This window comes from Lepisosteus platostomus, chromosome 24 (assembly GCF_059453375.1).
Source record: "Lepisosteus platostomus isolate fLepPlt1 chromosome 24, fLepPlt1.hap1, whole genome shotgun sequence".
In the NCBI taxonomy this organism is placed as follows: domain Eukaryota; kingdom Metazoa; phylum Chordata; class Actinopteri; order Semionotiformes; family Lepisosteidae; genus Lepisosteus; species Lepisosteus platostomus.
This window is the reverse complement of record NC_142634.1, coordinates 17,482,450-17,498,900: the sequence shown is the minus strand read 5'-3', so window position 1 is coordinate 17,498,900 and position 16,451 is coordinate 17,482,450. Positions and strand designations below refer to the sequence as shown.

The 16,451-nt window shown below is 44.9% G+C and overlaps 1 protein-coding gene across 1 annotated transcript; it reads left to right on the top strand.

Annotated features, from left to right (window-relative positions):
* Window positions 1–4,959: 4,959 nt before the first annotated feature.
* plbd2 (phospholipase B domain containing 2) lies at window positions 4,960–15,770 on the top strand. Its single transcript, XM_088618437.1, has 12 exons — window positions 4,960–5,218; window positions 5,627–5,720; window positions 6,474–6,632; window positions 7,821–7,921; window positions 8,526–8,740; window positions 9,524–9,618; window positions 10,135–10,295; window positions 10,859–10,951; window positions 11,150–11,221; window positions 11,522–11,674; window positions 13,270–13,432; window positions 14,420–15,770. Exons 1-12 carry the CDS (start codon window positions 4,992–4,994, stop codon window positions 14,585–14,587), a joined length of 1,701 nt encoding a protein of 566 aa, XP_088474563.1. The 5' UTR covers window positions 4,960–4,991; the 3' UTR covers window positions 14,588–15,770.
* The last annotated feature ends 681 nt before the right edge of the window (window positions 15,771–16,451 follow it).

The window sequence follows — 16,451 nt, the reverse complement described above, 5'->3', positions numbered from 1 at the left end:
GAAGAAGATGACTTTAGTTGGCCTGTTTAATATGAACAAGATTCAGTGCTTTAAGCAAGTCAAGGTATACAATCCCTTTAAGCCTGGGAATGTAACTAGCTGATTCCAAACAGTTATTTGTAACATGCTGACCAAAGACCACATGTGAACAGTATTCAAAATGAGGCGATACATCCACATGCGGTTTAGAACGTACACTTTTACCCTGGGAGTTCAACAAGGCTGAGCCTGGTCACTGCTAGGATGGGAGACATTGTGCTGCTGTAAATGGTAGGTGGGGCTTTGAGAGCAGAATTTTCAATGCAATGCTCCAGTATGGGGACTGGAAAAACTGTCCGGTTAAGGATGCTGTCATTTGAATGAGACATTAAACTAACGTTGCCATTCATTTGCAACTTTTCAAAGGAGTAGGGTTGTGAACCCTGGTGTCCTGGCTAAATTCTGCCCTCTACCCTCTACCTTAATTCTATTCTGAAGTAATTTCTCTGCCTGATTTGTTGTGTAGGGGGGCTGCTGCTGCTTTGTGGCAAAAGTAAATGTGGTAAATCTGCATTTTCTGGTGCACAATCTAGCTATTTCCCTTTACTGTACACAGGAAGACATGATGTTAATATTGAAGAAAACCTGATAATGCATCAATTAAATGTGATGTGCAAATGTGAAGGATTAACTGCCATATTTCATATTAAATGATTATGTATAATTGTTGTGATCGGGCCTTTTCAGACTTTGATCTTTGGGATTAAAGGTTGCTAAATGACAAGCTTGCTTTCTTCTTAACCAAACTCACCTGTTACTCTATTCCTGGTCTTTGGCGAGTCCACAGGGCTGCTCCAGTTTGGGCTGTGATGGCCTGGCCATCCAGGCACTCAGCCTTATTTTATCTCTCATTGTTCTTTTTCTGTTGTTTTGTTGAGAAAATTTAAAGTATGTGTTTTAGTCTCCATCACAACATTCCTTCCTCTCTCTCTCTTACTGTAGCTTTTCTAGAGACCTTTTCGACCTGTGCTGCTGTTCCATAACTGAATGTTGCTCTTGTTTTAATCTGTCTCCTTAACAACCCAACCAATCTGTTTTCAGAAGCTGGTTTGTCTTTAGAGGGTCATAATGAGGCACAGAGAACTAGTAAGACTACACCCAGGCCAAGAAGTTTTTCTTAATTAATTTGTAAAAACGTTTGGGCCACTATATAGCCTTTGGTTTACTCGATTGTGAATTTGTGGTGTGCAACAAGAAAAATTACTTTCAACTGTTGCCAATGATTCTTCACTGAATCTGCATATACAGTACCTTGTCCCATTCTGCTGTAACTCTGTCAAAACCTTTTTTTTGCTCTCTGACAGTACTATTTCCAGATATACTCCAAAGCATACCATATTATCATCACAGTTCCCTAATGGTTCTCTCACCTCTATTTTCCTCACTCCATCCTGATTGTTTGAAAAGACTAGATCAATACAGGCATTCCCTCTTGGAGGTGCTTTGACAAACTGTGCACAACCATAATCATTAACCATGTCTGCCTTTTCTGTTTCTGTTTCTGATGTCCCTGATGGCTTTTCTGAATCTATGTGGGGAAAGTAAAAACCAAACAGAGTACAAAACTTCTGCCTTTATATATGCATCCACGATTTCATTATATAAGCCAGCATTATAGTTGAAGTCTATGTTTACTGATGTATAGTATACTCCTAACACTATGTGTTTTGAATATCTGATGCATATAACTTCTGAGACCGAGGATTTGTCGGTTATTAGGTGTAGTGCTTGATTGCTCTTTTTAACATCGAGTGCTACTCATCCACTTCTTACATCGTGTCTCTGCTCTGCTTTATTTTGTATGTGAGCAAGACATGACAGCATTGCATCATATTGCTTAGGCTCATGGGGCTTTTTCTTATTAAGAGGAACAAAAGACCTGATTCCAAATGACAAACAGGTGAAGGAAATGCAGTTTCTCTCTACAGTGTTCCCCTCTTGAGAGTACGGTAGGTCCCTTTTCAGGCCATCAAGGCTCATGGGGTCTTGAGTGTATGGCAGCTGCTAAACTAAATCACCCCAAATCATCCTTACACATTAAACACACAGTTCCAGACATACATCCATTATCTAACTGCCTTATCCCACACAGGGCTGCAGTGGAGCCAGAGCCGATCCCAGAAAGAAACACGCGTGAGACAGGAAGCCAGCCCATCAGTTCAGAGGGCACGCACACTCACACCAGGGCCAGTGAATCTACCAGCAGCTCTCTGGGACAATGGGAGGGAACTTGAGCTCCTGGGGCAAACCCACATGAGAGCACAGAGCACAGACTCCTTGCAGAAGCACCCCAGGCCCAGCGCTGACCCAGGGCTCCAGGACTGTGGCAGTGATGCTGACCGCTGCGCCGCTGCGCCGCCCCAGTTCCAGACCTTCTTCACTCAGATGTGAAAAAATGCGTCCAGTGCCTGTTATACAGTAAGAGTGCCATATCACCAGAATAAGCCAATTGTGCACTTCTTCATCAAGAAGACGTTGATTTGACATGCTATATACAGTATATACACAGGACATCCAGCTTTTATGTTCATTGGCTTGTTTGATACCAACAAGATGTATGAGTACGAAATGCATGCATACAATGGAATAAAACTATTACTCATTTTAACCTCCATCGCTTTGTTCTCTCCCTTCTCAGCCTCTCTAATATCCTTTTAATCTAAATCTGTTCTACTTCTCTCCTTTAACATGAGCCTATTGTCTGTTGTCCTTCAGTTATTTTGTGCTTTCTTTCTTATTATATTTACTCAATGTATGTTTTAAACAATATAGTTTGGGCCTTTTGTTTGCTTACTCTGGGATGAATCTGGTCTGAGCTTCAAGCAGAACGTATTTAAACTTTGGTCACCCATTCACCGCCGATTCCACATTCCTTCTGCTCCATTCTGCTTCCGTTTTGCTGCCTCCTGCTCGCATTGTGTGCTCTCTGCGCTTTGAGTGTGTTGTCAGAATATACTGCTATTCTGACTGGCATTGAACTGTTCTATTCTGCAGTTCTAATGTTTTAATAATGACCTCTTATTTGCAGGAAGAGAAAGAGCGCTGCTGCAATACCTTGTATTGTGTATTTTGGTAGACGATTTCTGCTTTCTGTTTCACACTGCCATTGTTTCGTAAGAGCTGTATGATACGTTTGATGGCTTGTTGATTAAAACAAATTGTTTTGAATGGCAGTAAAGAAAAATACAATATGAAATACAACAGACCATAATTGTATGCTCATTTTCGTAATGAACCAATTTTTTGTAAATTTTAGCGAAATGTATTCAAACTACTACAAGCTAATTTTCACACACACATACACTGTATATGTTTATTTGTTAACTGTGTTGTAGACACGGCTTCAAATCGCAGAAACAACGCATATTTATATACGATTAGGCCACCCACCAATATTTTTAGTATATATAAAACATTTATCCTTACCATCAATAATTAAAGAACATTTCCAACTCAAAATACACAAATTAGATTTAAAAATACTATACAATTACAGGGCACTATTATATCAAACCCAAAGTAACAACAGGTAATAAACTTGGCTCTTCTTCTTGTAAAAAATATGCATAGGTGCTTGCAGACCAAGTTTATTTAAGATGGCGTTTCTTGTGATATCTTCGCTTTTAATATATGGGTGCCTTTGTAATATTTGCATTTTCTTCACGTTCACGGTGTTTGTCTTACAGATGTATATAATTAAATAGACACGAAACATTTAAGAGGTAATTAATATGTAATCAGCGGTCGTCATAAAACTGGTCTGAGGAGTACAAGCGTTCGACAAACCACGGCGACTCAAGCAGACATCCCTGCCCAGCAGAACACCGTTTTCCAACATGAGAAAGAGAAATACTGCCATCTAGCGGTTTAATGGAGATATTGTTTATTTCCCATGCAATTTTTACAGACGTGTAAAAATATTTTTTTATTTTCAACGTCCCGACACGTCACTTCTTCATAAAAATGCGTGCATGTTCCTCACAGATAATATATTGTAATCCATTAATGCAGAACAAATTAATTCTATGCAGAGACAGTTAAAACATACTAGTGTACTGCTAAGGAACAAATAATAGGTTTAGTCAGCAGCAATATCACCCTGCAACTCACAACTAGCAGCCCATTGAAGCTCAGCAGGTGTGAGCCTGGTCAGTACCTGGATGGGAGACTCCTGGGAAAAACTAAGGTTGCTGCTGGAAGAGGTGTTAGTGGGGCCAGCAGGAGGCGCTCACATTGTGGTCCATGTGGGTCCTAATGCCCCAGTATAGTGATGGGGACACTATACTGTAAACAGGTGCCGTCCTTTGGATGAGACGTAAAACTGAGGTCCTGACTCTCTGTGGTCATTAAAAATCCCAGGGCACTTCTCTAAAAGAGTAGGGGTGTAACCCCGGTGTCCTGCCCACATTTCCCATTGGCCCTTACCAATCATGGCCTCCTAATAATCCCCCTCTATGAATTGGCTCTCTTCCCCACTGAGAGCTGGTGTGTGGGGAGAGGACTGGAGCATCATCCAGGTGGGGCTGCACATTGGTGGTGGTGGAGGGGATCCCCATTACCTGTAAAGTGCTTTGAGTAGAGTGTCCAGAAAAGCACTATATAAGTGTAAGCAATTATTATAATTCCATGCTGAAAAAAGAAGAAAGAAAACAAAACATTTCGGCCGTGGAGCCTTCTTCAGGTGTGAAGAACTAGTGTACCTGAACTAATGTACTGGTACTTGTATTTTTCTATCCTTATCTATGTGCAGATATTTTACAGACGCTTTGTTGCATTGAATAGGTATCAACTGTTTCAAAGCCTTGGATTTCATAATATACTACATGTACCAGAAGTCCTTGCGAGGCAAAATGGGTGGGGCTTGTGCGGGGCGGGGCGGGGCGGGGAGGGGCCGGTGGCCGGAGGGAGGGGCGTGTGGCGTCTGCGTGTCATATGACCTGCAGCGGTCAAAGATGGCTTTCGTGTCTGGAGCGGGTCGGAGCTGCTGGAATCCCTCGGCAATGTCTGGCTGCGTTGCGGTATTCCTGATTTTAACGATCTTGTCTTGGTTCGGGTCGACTCGGGCAGAGGTCTGCTCGGCGTTTCTAGACAGACAGACTGGAAAACTGACGCTAGCAAATGGTTTTCGACCAGACTTTGTAGCCTGGGCTAATTTTACCGATGAAATAAAGCAGACAGGGTAAGGTGTTCACATTTGTTTGGTACAGTGTTACTTCTTTAGCTTTAATGTAATGCAGTTAAAATATTTTCTCCCTTTTGTGGACTTGGAAGTGTTACTGAATTTGCTCGGTGTTTGTGGTTTGCAGAGTCAAATTACAGTTCCTTAGAACTGCTGTGCTGGCTGCTCTTTTTTTTGGTTACCATCCAGAGAACCAAAACTTGTTTCGGAATTTAAATAAAAATGTACTTTAGGTGTGATAGCAGACAGCACAGAGAATCGGTTTAAAGAAGACGTGGGATATCCCAATTTAATAAAGTCGTGGTGACGCTGCTGTTTGATCTGTCACTCTGCGACAGGAGCACACCCACGTACAGGATGTGTGTGGAACTGTGATTTACTGTTTTGATTCACTGATTGTCCTTGCAGGTGGTCATATCTGGAAGTTACCACTAGTGGGCGGTACAACGACAGTCTCCAGGCTTACGCAGCTGGGGCAGTGGAGGCTGCTGTCACCTCACAGGCAAGTGTGTCCGCACGCTGGCTGACACCTGGAGTCAGGATAGTGTAGGATCTGGGAATGCGCACGGACATTGCAGTCCTAAATTAGATTCTTGGAGTAAGGAAAACAATTTACTGTGTACCATGATCAAACATGTCTTCTAGTTTGAGTGCTGTCTCTGGTTTTGTTTGGCTGTGCTTTGCAATGATTAATTGATTCTTCTCTTGCATGCTCGAACCTTGAAACGTATTGCTTCAGAAGGAACTTTGAGACACATGACTAAAAAAAAGCAAGGAGGCTTACAAAATAAAAAAATGGAAAGACAGAGCTGCCCGGTTTTATGTGCTTTATTTTAGTTGCAAGGAGACACCAAGCCGGTGGGTGAGGCCGGCTGGGTGCCCCCGAGCCTTCATTTCACGTCTCCAGCTGCCCATTTTAGCCCCCAAAGAACTGGTGTCCTGTCCCCCTTTGTCACTTTTCTCACTTGATGAACTGGTAAACACCTGACATCCGTTATTTCAGCATGAAATGGATGAGTGTGTGTGTGCATTGTCTGCAGACTACAAATGTTTAAGATTGTTTATTTCTAGTAATAGAATCATAGTCATCCAGCATAGAATCAATGCCAAGAAGATCACAATAAACGCATTGCTGCCGATTGAAAGGGAGATATGCGTTTGGAAAAGAATGTCCTGGTTGTGTCTCTGACCCACCGTTCCTTGTGGAAGAGGGCGAAGACAGCCATGCTAAGCCTGTCATTTTCACCTCCTGTAGCTGCTGTATGAGCACTGGATGAACACTATGGTGGGCTACTGTGGCCCCTTCAAGTACGAGAGTGGATACTGCAAGAGGCTGAAGGATTACATCATCCGCAATCTGCAGTGGATGGAGCAGCAGATGGAGCAAGCAGACGACCCCGAGTACTGGCATCAGGTACTGGGGGGAAGAGGTGGGCGGTTTCAGATGTTTTGGGTAGCTGGAAGTGCTTCAGTAAGTGCACAGACTTCCCAGAGCTTGGCTTTCAAATGAGTAGGTGTCTTGGTAGAAAGGGGTTTTGTGAAGGATTTTTTTTGTCCCGTACTAGGCTTCATCTCATTCTGCTTGAGTGCAGGGACATATGGACACATTCATCTGGTGCAAAGCACAGTAGAAAAACTTAAAGGGGTTGCATATTTCAAACTTATTGTTTTTGTTTGAAAACGCATCAAAACAATGCATTTTGTTTTACACATGAGTGCAAAGACAACTTTGAGAAATTTGTGCAAATTATCTTGAAATGTGGGGTGGAAAGATGAAGGGGTCCCTGTTCTCAGAAAGGATGTCCCGTGTTGTGGATAGTCCTTGCTCCCTGTGGGGAATCAGACCTCTGTTTCCAGGAGTGCTTGTTGTGTGTGACTCTGACCGCAGGGTTGCAACACTAAGAGAATGTTTTGCATTTCAAGTCGTGTTCAGTGAAGGAAGTGCTTGATGCCTGAGTGCCTTATCTGGATATATAGATTTATACTGAAGGGTTCTGAAGATTAGCCTTTGATAGTTGCTGAGGGGGTTGAAAAATACTGACCCTGTCCTGTATCTTGTGGTGGTGTATCTCAGCTGTTGTTGGCCACAAGAGCTCATCACAAGGCTCTGACTCTGCAGCAGAAAAGAAAAAAAAACATTTGTCAGCAAAACCTGCCTCAAGCTCTAAAAGAGAAGTGCAAAGTACCACTGTCTTGGGGAAATGGAACTTCATTTTGAGACCAGAGACTAGTACCTGAATATGATTGATAGTTAATTTTCTCTTCCTATTTTAAAAAAGCAAAGTTGTAGAACTATGCTTGTGAAACCATAAAAATGTCATTCTGTGTATAGTGTGGGCATTGTTTTGTGTAAAACCTGCCGTGCAGGCGATGGAACAGTGGTTTATTGATGAAGTTGCACTGTTAACAAGAATGCGCTTGAGTGTGGAGGTCTGGAACAGGATTCGGATTCCTGATTGTGCACATTTAGAGAACTTCTTACATTGAGGCTCTGCCTCCCCCATGACCCCAGGTTGAATAAAGAGGTTAGAAGGGGGGGAATTGTCTGGTTGTGTTCAGTTCAGCTGTGGCCTGAACTGGTCTGTTCTGGTCTCTCCGTCAGATACGTCTGGCTTTGCTGCAGCTGAGAGGCCTAGAGGACAGCTACAACGACCAGGTGGCCTTTCCCAGTGGCCAGTTCTCAGTCAACCCCTTCGGCTTCTTGTGAGTGAGCTCCCTGCGGCCAGCGTGGCTGGCGAGAGAGGCGCCACTGTGCTCCGCGGTCATTATGCCAGGGCTCATGCTGCACTGTGCTGAGGAGAGCAGCAAGGTCTCAGTGAGCCTGATTTATCGGTCTTTTAACGAAACCACCTCTAATGCATGATGGGGCGAGCCAGCTGCTACGTTTCAGATGAATAACGAGGAGCTGTGCTTGTTAATATCAAGTCTGTTTCCTGTATCATGTTTTTATAACTGTGCCTGCATACACAAATTCTGACCTGGCCTTTTTCTTTTTCTTTTTGAGGTATATAATTTCTAAGGCACATTACATTACAAGGCACAATGCTATATGAAAGTATCCCTTTCATACAGTATTATAACGTAGCTTTACTTAGTGCTGTCTGTCCTGAAATGCAGAAATCTGATTTAGGAGCTCAGAGTTCGAGCTCTGCAGGAACTGATGGATAAGGAAAATAAATTTAAATTTGGCAGCTGACTGTGCATGTAATATTCTCTTTTTTTTTTTTTTTTAAACGTTACCCACGGTGGTTTAATACCCCAGTGTTAGTCTGGGTCTGCAGTGTAATGGCGTCCCCTGCTTGGACAGACTTTTTCAGATGGGCGGAGACCTGGAAGACTTAGAGGCAGCCCTTAACAAAAGCAGCCTATCGAGAACACTGGGCTCTGGATCGTGTTCCGCCCTCATCAAGCTCCTTCCAGGCAACAAAGAGCTGCTAGTCTCCCACGTCACCTGGAACAACTACCAGTCCATGCTGAGGATCATGAAGAAGTACTCCTTTGCCTTCAGGAAGTCCCCACAAGGTGCCGCCACTGGGGTGATGGTGATCTGTCCATCTCTCCGTCCGATTCCAAATCACCTCTTTCAGTTCGGGCTGCAGGGGAGCCGCAGTCTGTCCTGGCAAGCAATGGGTGCAAAGCGTGGTGCATCCTGAGCCCTAATGCACGGCTGACGCTCACTCACACTCGCACCACGGCCATTAATTAACCTTCTAGCACATCTCTGGACTGTGGGAGGAAACCCACACGAACAGACGACCTCCACGCAGACGGCACCCTCACCTCAGGCCTGGAAGTGAGCCCAGGGCCCCAGTGCTGCGAGGATGAACACTGCGCCGCTGTGAAAACAACTCCTTTATTTAGTGTGTGCGGTGGTGAACACTAGATCCTGTCACACAGGCGCTTAAACACCGTCGCACCTAAACCCAGCCACGATGGCGGTGACTCCTCTCTCAGCCCGAACTTACCAAATCTAATTAGCACCAACTAGAAATACAAAACGAGTATTTTTCCTGATTAGTACTGCCACACAATTCAGCTTAATCATACCGGGCCATTTTCAGATGTGTGCGAAGTCGGGTCTGTATCAAGAGGTTGAATATTTGGCGTTTTCCAAGATTGCATGCGTTTACTTGGAATGCTTAAATGTTTATGACTGTAAAAGGAAACTAACTTTTTTTTTTGTAATAATGTGACATTAGAAATCTTAATCCAAGTCACAGTTTGGGGGGGGGGGACCACCCAATAAGCATTTTGTTTTCAGAAATATGCAATTTTCTCTGACAAGATGTCTTCTTTTTTGTCCAGCTGAAGATCCTATTCCTGGCGGGACACAAGCGTTCTCCTCTTATCCTGGCTCCATCTTTTCTGGAGATGACTTCTACATTCTGAGCAGTGGACTGGTGAGTCCCTGGGTGGAGGAGGAGACTGGGTGCGAGCTGTCTGTAGCATGTGGTCTGTGGATGTTGCCATACGCTGTTGCCATCTTCTCCGTGGTTACTAGTACTGTGTGTAGTGTCGCTAGCGTCCGCTTCTTCCACTCCAGCGTCGCGGGGGAGCTGGGGTCTGTCCCAGGCTGCAGCCTGAAAGGGACACCAGTCTATCCCGGGGCGCACGCCGACACCAGTGACCGCTTTCCCAGAAGCCACAGTTCTTGGAGCGTGGGAGGAAACCGGAGCACCTGGAGGAAACCCACCTGAACAGGGGGAGAACACGGAAGCTCCCAGCAGATTGAGCCCCAGGGAAGGAGCCCAGGGCCCCAGCTGCGTGAGGCAGCAATGCCAACCACTCCACCACCGTGCCGAACATGTTTCTAGCGTCTTAATCGCTGAAACAGTCGAGGCATAATTCAGGAGGCTGTCCGACCGGTGACAGCAGAGCTGGCCAGTGAGCTTCTGTTCTCTGTCTGTCCCCGTCAGGTCGCCATGGAGACGACCATTGGCAACAGTAACCCCGCCCTGTGGAAGTACGTGTCGCCCGAGGGGGCGGTGATGGAGTGGCTGCGCAATATGGTGGCCAATCGGCTGGCGAGGAATGGCTCGCACTGGGCTGCGGTCTTCAGCAAGTTCAACAGTGGGACGTAAGAAAGCCTTTCAGAAAACCTGCACTCGGAGGAGCACAGCGGGCTCTCTGTGCTCTCCTTCTATCCCCGCCTTTTACTTGTGTGTTGGCTCAGCGCACGTTTCGCAGTATAGAGGTAAACACTCACAGGTAAACGAGTACAGGGCCTGTATACAAACAAACGTTCTCTCCAAGAGTTCTTTGTGATTTCACAATTGGGCCACGGTGCGCATATCTATAGGAAACGCATCAGTATATTTATTTCTTGTGTGAGAATTGCATGAGGGTCCACGCTTGTTTTAATTTGGGTTGAATGATGTATTTCCCAGCGTTCGGTTTCAGGATGGTTACAAGTATATTTTGTCTTGAATCGGGTGATGCTAATGTCACCCTGTGTTGTAACTCATCTTGAATCGCCCCACTTTATGATTTACTCTTCCACTGAAGAGAATAAAATATCCCAGATATCCGTTGCCATATTTTTCTGCAGCTGCCAGATGCAAGAGATTAGTGATGAGTGTCACAGAATCAATTTGTAAAATCCAGTTCTGTCCTGTGCCCATGTTCCCGTTCTTTACACAGGTACAATAACCAGTGGATGATTGTAGATTACAGTCGCTTCATCCCTGGGAAAACGGACGAAGAGAATCTCTTAACGGTTCTGGAGCAGATTCCGTAAGTGTTTCCATGGTCTAAAATAAGAGCTTTAGTTCCTTTTAAGTTGCAGTCATGTAGTGAAAGCACTGTGGTTAAAATGAATGAAAATGTTTGCAAAAAAACTGACTGGTCATCAGGGTGTAATGGATTCTCAAGTAGGCTCTCTGTGGTTTCCCAGGGTGCAATTCTTACTGCTCATCTTTTATGTTTCTGCAGAGGTCTGATTGTGACTGAGGACAAAACCAAAGAGTTACTCCAGAAGAGTTACTGGGCCAGCTATAACATCCCGTAAGTACCCCGCAATATGCAGGAATTAAAGTAACGTCTTGCAGAAATGGAGGGCTGACACTCTACATAAAATAAACATGTCTGCTTTATGGCTCAGTGAGACGACACCATGAGCAAAGCTTCATTCTGGGCAGTTCCAGTCTGAGGAACCCTTTTCAATTTCCAAGCACGTTGTGGACCATTGCATGGAACTCTGATGTTTTTTCTCTCTGGTATTTAGAGGAATTATCCTTGTAATTACCTTGTTATTATCAGACTTTTTTTTTTAAAGGAAATCGATATCCATTTTGTGTTCTGCAGCTACTTTGAGAAGGTGTTCAATGCCAGTGGCTGCCCAGCTCTGGTCCAGAAGTATGGAGACTGGTTCTCCTTTGACAAGAACCCGCGGGCTCAGATCTTCCAGCGGAACCACAGCCTTGTGGTCGACATGGACTCCATGATTCGCCTCATGAGGTGTGTGTGTGTGTGCTGGAGGTGCCAGACTGAACAGGATCAGATTACAGGTTCATATTGGAACCTTTAGAATTAAGAGTGACCCAGAAAGAGTTTCCTTTACAAACAAAAAACATGGGTGATCCATGCTTTTATTATTAAAGGGGAACTGCAGCCCCAGTTTCTCAGTTATTAAGTCTCGGTAACAATGAATTAATTGATGTTGTAGAAAAAATTTAATTTAATTTTTCAAATTAAGCACAAAGTCGTTAACTTGGTGGAAGTTCTGTAAATTGCTATGTTGTTACAAACTCGCATTCAAGTTTGCACTAATTGTGATGTGATGTTGCCCTTCCTGCTCACTAGTTTCTGTAATCACTGATGTCATGTGATGTACGAGTGAATACAGGTTGTGCAGCAGACACTTCATTGGAGAAATGTTCCTGCATAATCTGCACGTAGAGTTAACAAGTCGTCTTTGTTGGCAAAACCGTCTCGAAGTCGAGAGCAATATTTCTATTGCATATAAGACTAGATCACTTTATTGGCCATATACAATTTCTTGCATTAGGAATTTCTTTTCACATACCCCAGCTTGCTCTCTATGAGACACACAGACAGGGAGAGAAGCTGGGGGTCAGAGCGCAGGGTCAGCCATTTATATGGCACCCGTGGAGCAGTTGGGGTTCAGGGCCTTGCTCAGGGGCCCACTGGAGTAGGATTCCTCTGCCAGCTGGGGATTCGACCCGACAACCTTCCAGCCACAGGCGCAGATCCTGAGCCACAGAGCCACCGCGCCGCCCCGGCTGTATTCACAAGCCTGCTTGTTTACACTGTAGTAAGGCTGCATTACATCGCCAGAAGTCTTGTTGCCTCGTTCTGAAGCGCAGAACACGGCCCTGCGCTATTTTGTGTTGTAGAAGTGATACACAGATGAAAATTAATTGCATAGTACAACATAACAGGCCCTTTTAGTGTAAATGACGCTTAAGCCTAAAGAGGGAGGGATGAGTAATCCATCAAGTGACCTTCTGTTTTTGCTGAAGCACCAGCAACAACAAAAGGAGAAACTGAGCTTGCAAAACAGGTAAAGCAGTTCCTCAATAAAGTCTTGAGCTCAACTGAGAAAGCATATTGACTCCAAATGAATGAAATGGCAGGAAGGTTAAATAAAAGAGAAACTGCTAAGCTTTCTTATGATGGCGATGCTCGGTAAAGCTTAATGAAAACCCTTGCGTGTCAAGTGAGCCCGGGCGCAGGTGAAGCTGACAGGACAGAGGACAGACCAACAAAACAGAAGTTCATAGCCGGAGGCAGACAGAAGAATGCCCAGGGGACACAGCTATGCAAAGTCAAAACATAGCGAAGTCAAGAACCAGGGGACAACTAGAACATAAGCAAAGAAAACGCAGAGGAGCGCCACTGTGACCTTCGAAGTCCAGTGGTGAATGACGGGAGTAATGCGGCTGGAATAGGTCTTTCCCGGGGTGTGTACTGACCGCGCTAGACGAGGGGGTGTTTGTTGCCATGGTAACTCTAACGCGTCTCGTGGGGTTCTGGCGTGAGCAAGCGTTGCCGGTTGAAGAAGGGCTCTGTTCTTCCTGCTGCCTTCCCAGGTATAATAACTTCGAGGAGGATCCCCTGTCTCAGTGCCAGGCCTGTGACCCCCCCAGCAATGGAGAGAATGCCATCTCCGCCCGGTCGGACCTCAACCCCGCCAACGGCACGTATCCCTTCGGGGCCCTGAGGCAGAGGCCTCACGGCAGCACCGACATGAAGGCGAGTCTCGAACCTTCTTCGCGGCCTCCGGGGTACGAGCCGAGACACACCGAGCACACGAGATGGCCGAACGCCGTAGGAAGGGTGGCTTGTCCTCGGCGTGACCCTCAATGGGGTGCACGCGTCTGGGTGACTAGAACAGGGTCGTTTTAGTCAACCGGTGAGAGAAGGACCACATGGGCAGCACGATCGGTATTTTTGGCGTAAACGATGCCTCTGGTCGTCCTACCATAAAAAGCACATTTTGAATTATGATCAATGTGTTATATTTATTAAATTTGAGAAACAAGCAGATTATAATTGCATGACATTTTATTTTTTATATAACATAAAGCGATAATTCAAGCACAACAAGCTGTAAATATATTAGCCAGTAAGACCTGGGTATCTGCAAGGGTTAGGTGCCTTGAAGTCTCAGTAGATGGGGATTTTGAGATTTTTTCCCTTATAGGGAGATTGAGTGTGGTTCAGTGACTGAATAGTCATATATTTGTTGCAACAGTTAACTCTTTCAGAAATAGTGCTGGTATTAGTAGTTAGTATTTTTAATGACACCGTTTAATGGTACCGTTGCTGCAATTATGGGGAATGCTGTACAAGACGTGAGATACATCTTTTATTGCTTACTTCCCTCTTATTCTCCTCGGACTCCAGATGTTCCCAAATGGCCCTCAACAGATTTGCATGAGAATCCTGTGATTGGCTGTTCCAAGTACTTTCAGCACACCAGCTTCTACTATCTAGATACTAATTAGACTCTAAGTGGCTTTTGGATCATGGTGTCCAAGTTCACTACGTCTGCAGAGAGGTACTTCTGGTGTGCATGACCAGAATGGCCGTGGGTGGTTTCTGTTGGCGTGGCTGTCCTGGCGGACCGTACCGTCCCAATGTCGTCAGCTAGACAAGTCGGGGAGTCTTGATCCCACACCCCTGTGGTTAGGAGCAGTGGAGAATGTACAGCTCTGATCTCTCTCCTGCTGCCCACAGGTGACGTCCTACGCCATGTTCAGGGATTACAAGCTGCTGGCGGCCAGTGGCCCCACCTGGGATCAGGTGCCTGCCTTTCAGTGGAGCAAGTCTCCCTACAGCGGGCTGCTGCACATGGGACACCCCGATCTGTGGGCCTTCCCCACAGTGCCAGTGGGCTGGAGCTGAGAGGACCGCGACGGCACCGTCTTCACTCTGGGCGAGCGAGAGAGCGAGCGAGCAGGATTCCCTCTCCTCCTCTCTCTCTGGATCACACCTGGGTGGCGTGTTTCAACTGGACACCCTCGAACAGGGAGGAGGGGACTGGGTTTAAAAAAATGCAAAGTACAAGAGATTTCAGAATTTCTTAGTTTACCCTTAATTACATGTCCTATTAGGACTATGTTTGGCTGTGTGACTCCGATTTGTTTTTATGTAAAACATCTATAAGTGATTCATTCACTTGTAGGTGTTTTTTAAGGATATGTATTCACTTTTAGATGCTTTTTAGTAAACTGACCGCCCTTCCTCACTCTCTGGTTTCTTCTTAGAAATACCCGTTTTTGAATGAACATCAAAAACACAAATTTAATTTTATTTTATGAGTAATTGTTGCCATGGTGGAAACTAACGTTTTTGATATCTGTTGCTTTAAATCTCATGTTAAAACTTTGTCACATCATCACAAACAATTAAACTGTTATTGCAGGATTGCGATCATTGTAATTATCCACCAACCTATTTTAAGAGTTAGGAATAAATTCCTGAAAGTAGCAGATCAGCTTAGGTTTGATCTGGAGTGGTGTTACTATGTTGCTCCAGTAACCTAAGCTCATAAATGGCTGAATGATAATAAATTGCAATCTTGGATCAAAGGCATGCCAGGGATAAATTGCATTGGGGCTATTTTCTTTGACTTATACTGGAAGTTCTGGAAGAAATGTTTGGTGGTACTAACTGCCACCTGCCAAGAGAAACACATTTGCACACAGGAAACATGCTGCCACTGGATGGCAGTATTTTTCCCACCATCTTCTGTCAAGATATTAAAATGGTTCTTTGATCAGTCTGTCTCCTGTGTCTGTCCAGACATGTACAGGCCTGCCCATCTGTGTCTGTGAATGAACTGGCCAGCTGCCGCCGCTGTGGTCTGAAGGCCTAGTTTCTCTCTTGCCAGGCTGGAAGTCTTTCTCTGCCCCGATATGAAATGCTTTGTTTCCCTTTGTTACAAATCTGATACCATAGTGCTTGATTTCATTGTTCGCTGTTAAAAACAGAGTAATTAGCAGTCTAAAATAATGTGCCTTGATTTCTTGAGTGTGATTAATAAAGTGTCCACAAAAGATGAGCCCCAAATAAAGATCATTTTTGATTCAGTGTTCCATTCAATGAATGTGCTTTGAGATGCCGACTGATGGAATTGGAATTTAATAAAATGGAATATTGTATTGTATTCAGTAGGAAAAATCAAGACTCTTCATGTTTGTTTCATTCAACTAGGCATCTGTAGGGTTGGTAAAGTCCAGAGTGAGGTATGTTTGGCACAGAGGAGGTAGATGGCAGATCTTGATGTCCCTCAAGGATAGTCACAGACTTTGTTAATTAATTGCTTACACTTATAGAGCGCTTTCTGGACACTCCACTCAAAGCGCTTTACAGGTAATGGGGATCCCCTCCACCACCACCAGTGTGCAGCCCCACCTGTATGATGCGATGTGCACCATAGCCATAGTGCACCTCAGTGGGGAGGAGAGCAGAGTGATGAAGCCAATTTATAAAGGGGGATTGTTAGGAGGCCATGATTGGTAAGGGCCAATGGGAAATTTGGCCAGGAGGGGTTACACCTCTCCTCTTTTCGAGAGACGCCCTGGGATTTTTAATGACCAGAGAGAGTCAGGACCTCGGTTTTACATCTCATCAGAAGGACAGTGTAGTGTATAGTGTTTCAGTATAGTGTCCCCGTCACTATACTTGGGCATTAGGACCCACGTGGACCACAGGGTGAGCGCCCCCTGCTGGCCCCACTAACACCTCTTCCAGCAGCAACCTTAGT